At 37.8% G+C, this 4,499-nt stretch overlaps 1 protein-coding gene across 1 annotated transcript; it reads right to left on the bottom strand.

Annotated features, from left to right (window-relative positions):
* Positions 1 to 2,127: 2,127 nt before the first annotated feature.
* Positions 2,128 to 2,589, bottom strand: LOC127094403 (cyclin-A1-2-like). The gene has a single exon (XM_051033244.1). The coding sequence runs from the start codon at positions 2,587 to 2,589 to the stop codon at positions 2,128 to 2,130; it is 462 nt and encodes a 153-aa protein (XP_050889201.1).
* Between the last annotated feature and the right edge of the window lie 1,910 nt (positions 2,590 to 4,499).

The following is a 4,499-nucleotide window of genomic DNA, read 5'->3' as shown; positions in this document are numbered from 1 at the left end:
AATAAAAAAAGAATTAAAAAATAAAAACAAAACTAAGAAAAAAAAGAAACTGTTGGACTAACCTAATTAAACCCAGCCGCTTGGCTGTTGGGTTATCAATGGGGAATAAGTTGGAAATAGAAAAAAAAAACAATTATTACCTAATATCCTAGGAATTTTAAACTTTTAAAACTTATTCTGTTAAAATAAATAAATCAAAGAAAAGAAATAAAAAGATGGGATAGTAACAGAGGCCTTTCTCTTCGTCCTCTCCATCTCACGAATCTCTCTTTCCCAAACTCAACCTTACACTTCTCTTCCAAGCGCATTCTCAATCTTCTCGCCTCTGTCTCACAATCACTCTCAACCTTACTCACAAAATCGTTCTCTCCAACTCACGTCTCTCACATCATAACCCTCTCTCAAACGTGCGTTTCTCTTAATCGCTTCCGAATCATAAAAGAAATCAATGGCTGAAGCAAAAAAAGCGCTCACCTCCGGCGGTAAAGACGGCAATGATGAAGCTTCAAACTCTTTCAACTCTTCAAACCAGGTTTATCTTTGATTCTCCGGTTTAGGGTTTTTTCTGTTTGGTATCTTTTAATGCCGCCTCCGATTTTTTCGAATTGTAGCCTCCCCCTCTCCTCACTAATCCCTTCACTATTTATCCTCTACGAATTAGGGTTTTCAGGATGGCATATGGAGCTCAAAAGAGTATCCTGCAAAACCCCCTTCTGGGTGGTCAGGGTTCGGTCGCCCTAATCGATGCTTGGGTTGGATCAGGTAAACTGGGTTTTGCTTTCTTCTACGTTTTTGTCTCAATTCCAATTTGGGAATTTTTGGATTTTTAACAGCCTGGAATAATTAACCGTGTTTTACTGCAGTGAATTCGGAGAGCTCTGGTTTTCACATGATTATCTTGCAGTAACCTTGTTGTAGTTGGCACTAGGTCCAAATCTCTCTACTTTGGGCTTTACATAACCAGTTCCCATACACTGCATATCTGAGCTATTTTTGTGTGTATTATGCAGGTTTAATTTGGAAGTTTGGGGACAGTTTGGATTGTTAGCCGTGCTTGAATGGTTGTCAATTTGTGGCTTTTGATCGAGGGTTGGTTATACTTGTACAGACATCATCGATAATCTTTTCTTCTGAACTTAGCTTTGTATTGCTAAAGCTTAAAAATTCCAGCTGAGTTACTTGATTTTCGACAACGGCAGATCTACTGCTTGTAGAGTCAGATTTGGCTACAAGAGTTTTTCGTCCCCAAGTGAAGGGAAACCTTGTCAGCACCAAGGTTCAATTCAACAGTGTGCTCCTCTGCAAAAGTTAAGGGGCAGGTTGCTACTCTGAGGTTGGTGCCCTCCACTTTTCTTCATGTGATTGCACATAACATTTTGAATAGCTTCTCTCACAGAGGGTTGGAACTCCTCAAGTTCTTGGTAATTATGCTGACCACTTGCTTCATTTATCATCACAGGAAACTGCAAAGGAATATCAACAGGACGCTCTGAAATACCTGCTGATAACCGAGAAGAGCATAGGCTTTTATTACTCTCCACAGCCGCAGCAGGCAAAAAAAGATTCTGATATGGCAAGGCTACTCTTTCAGAAGTTGATAAGTAAAATTGAGAGTTATAATCAGGTTTAACTTGCTGTTTCGGTTTTTTTTTCTTGCAGGTTTTGAAATATTGGATGGCTTAGGATGCACATGAGCGGTAGGTCTGGACTGTACTGTTGCTTGGGATGTTTTTGTATGTTGTAGGACATGGTTGCTAGTGATACTGCAGAAGGCATTGCCTTGGTTTATGTTATGCCTTGCATTGGTTTTGTTGGCAAGGTTAAACCATGGTATTAATCTGGTATTGCTGCAGGGTCAAGGGATTTGTCAACTGCTGGTTCTTATGATGGTCATGTTACATCAATATATGTTGTGCACAACTAGTTCCAACTGTGATTTGATTTTTCTCACGTGATATAGGTAATGTCAGGTTAAGTTGGAAATATCCAGGGTTTGGAGGTGGTTGTGGAGTACTCCATTTGGCAAGAACCTGTCACATAATGAGGCTTTTAATTCAGCTGGCGGTTGATGACAATTGGCGAAAATTGGAATTCGGTTAGCTTTCGGTTAGAAGTTGGATAGTTGGGTTATGATTGAAAGTGTGGTTTTGAAGTGTACTGTGAAGGTTTTTTTTGGAACGGTATCAGTTCTGTTATCCGGCTGAAGGCTTCCTTTTTCTCCTTCTGGTAGGTTGCGGCAATCATCATGCAGGAAACACCAAGTAGTTGTAACCGCTGTCTGTTCATTGCTTTTCCTGAGAGATAGCGATCAAGGTAGTTAACTGCCAAGAATAGTGTATCAGGTAGAAGTCTGTACTCTTCAGCAACCTTCACAAGCCAATCAATAAACATTGCCCGCATGCCGGCATTGATGTCTGTCTGTATCTTCTCCATGAAGTCTATAGATGGCCTTTTAATTTTCTCAGATACACGCAAATTTTCGTAGATTTCATTGGCAATGGATGCACAAAACCGCGGGTCTTTGAAATTGAAGTCAAGGTCAACAATTTTATTTGCTCTTGACTTCAGTATGGTGTCAACATCTGCCATTTTGGAAGAGTCTGAAATATTGAGAATGTTGCTCGTCCTATTTTCAATTGATTTGATCGACGCAACGTCGCCATTGCCAGTATATTTGAATTCCGGAGTCATCAAAGAATTACTGGTTGAAATGCTCTCATCTAGTGAAACAGAGCCACTACAAGTGTTACTAGGAGAAATGAAAGTTAGCTTGAGTTAATTGTTGGAAAGAGAATTGTCACTCTCTTGGCTGTCGAATTGTAGCATCCGCCGCCCCTTTTATTAAATTCTCCTTTTCTTCCACTTTTGATTTCAACGTATGTATTACATATATTAGTTTTGTCCTCAGAAGCTTTGTGCTTTAATGCTTCATCCGCACCTACCAAAGCTTCTTTGAATATAACTTGATTAATATCCAAAAGCCCTTGCATCATAACTGACTTGATATTTGCTTCTTCTATTTTCAATCCATTAGAAGCTTGAACACTATCAACAGTATCTTTCAATATTACTTCATATATTTCTTGCATGAAACCATACTTGAGATGCAAGTCTTCAATAATGAATCTATATTTACTTTCCATATCTTCAAAGAGACATTTATATACATCTTGAATAGTCGAAACTTCAGCATATCAATTAAAAAAAAAAAATCAAAGAAACCAAAGAAACCAATAAAAATCAAATTAATCTATAATTTGCTAAAATTACTTTGATGTCAAATTCTAACATTTATTTGGATATTAAAAATCAATTAGAATTTGAATCATTAGTAAAAATACAATTAAGATTAACTTGAAATTTGGAATTAGATTTACTTTGAAATTAAAATCGAATTGAAAATTAAAAAGTCAAATAGTTTGAATCCATTTTATAATCAAAGAAACACCCTGATCAAAAAACCAGATAATGACCAATGTTTATCAAGAGAAATAGATTTGGGAATGAATGTATGCAAATGAATTTCAGGTCAAGTGCCAAATAAAAATAAAAAATTCAGGACCAAAATCGGGGTATGACAATATGTATGGGATGCATGCTTAGGGTTTAGGGCTTAAGAAGATGATATGGGGTAGGGAAAATTTGAGGGTATAACAGTTGCCCATATTTAATCTTCTCGGACCTGAAGGTATGGATAGCCTCGACTTCCAATACATTCATAGTAAAAGGGAATTAACTACTATTAAGTGTAACCATAAATTTTCCCTGGTGGAGATAATGGTGATATGAGTTTATTTATTGAGAATTATGCATGGTTATGATGATTATGCATGCAATAATGGGTATGCAACATAAGTATCTTTGATGTTAAAATCTTAAGAAGTCGGAGGGAAGAAACTATGTTGGGGAATGAAAATCTCGATAAGAGAGAAAAGGGTGACTGCCCCTAGAAATGGTTGGGGAGAAAAGGAAGGTAATTCCTAGCAACGTCCGGAACACCTAAATCTGATGGGGAAAAGATAGATTTAGTGACGATTCCTAGCAATGAATGGAATCCCTGACACCTACTGGAGATCGACCAAATGAATTCAACGACGATTCTTAGCGAAGACTAGAATACCCGACTCAGTGGGGGATAAAAGTTGGGTTCAATGATGATTCTTAGTGACAGCTGGAATACCTAACTCAGTTGGAGAGAAAAAACAAATTACGGTGACGATTCTTAGCAACGACTAGAATATCCGACTTTATGGGGAAAAGAAGTCGTGCAGTGATGATTCTCAGCGACGGCTGGAATACCTGACTCGACTGGGGATAAATTTCTCAATAAGGTACAATGACGATTTCGAGCGACGGTTAGAATACATGAATCTGTTGAGGAAAGTATAGAAGTTCAGTGATGATTCTCAGCAACGGCTGGAATACCTGACATCTATTAAGGAAAGAAAACACTAGTTTAGTGTTAATTCCTAGCAATGGCTAGAAATACCTGACTTAGA

This window comes from Lathyrus oleraceus, chromosome 6, assembly GCF_024323335.1.
Source record: "Lathyrus oleraceus cultivar Zhongwan6 chromosome 6, CAAS_Psat_ZW6_1.0, whole genome shotgun sequence".
NCBI classification, from domain to species: Eukaryota; Viridiplantae; Streptophyta; class Magnoliopsida; order Fabales; family Fabaceae; genus Lathyrus; species Lathyrus oleraceus.
This window is presented reverse-complemented; position numbering and strand designations above follow the sequence as displayed.

Bases quoted from the DNA above. Each gene is read 5' to 3' on its own strand.
- LOC127094403 (XM_051033244.1), bottom strand. From the start codon at position 2,589: ATGGCAGATGTTGACACCATACTGAAGTCAAGAGCAAATAAAATTGTT.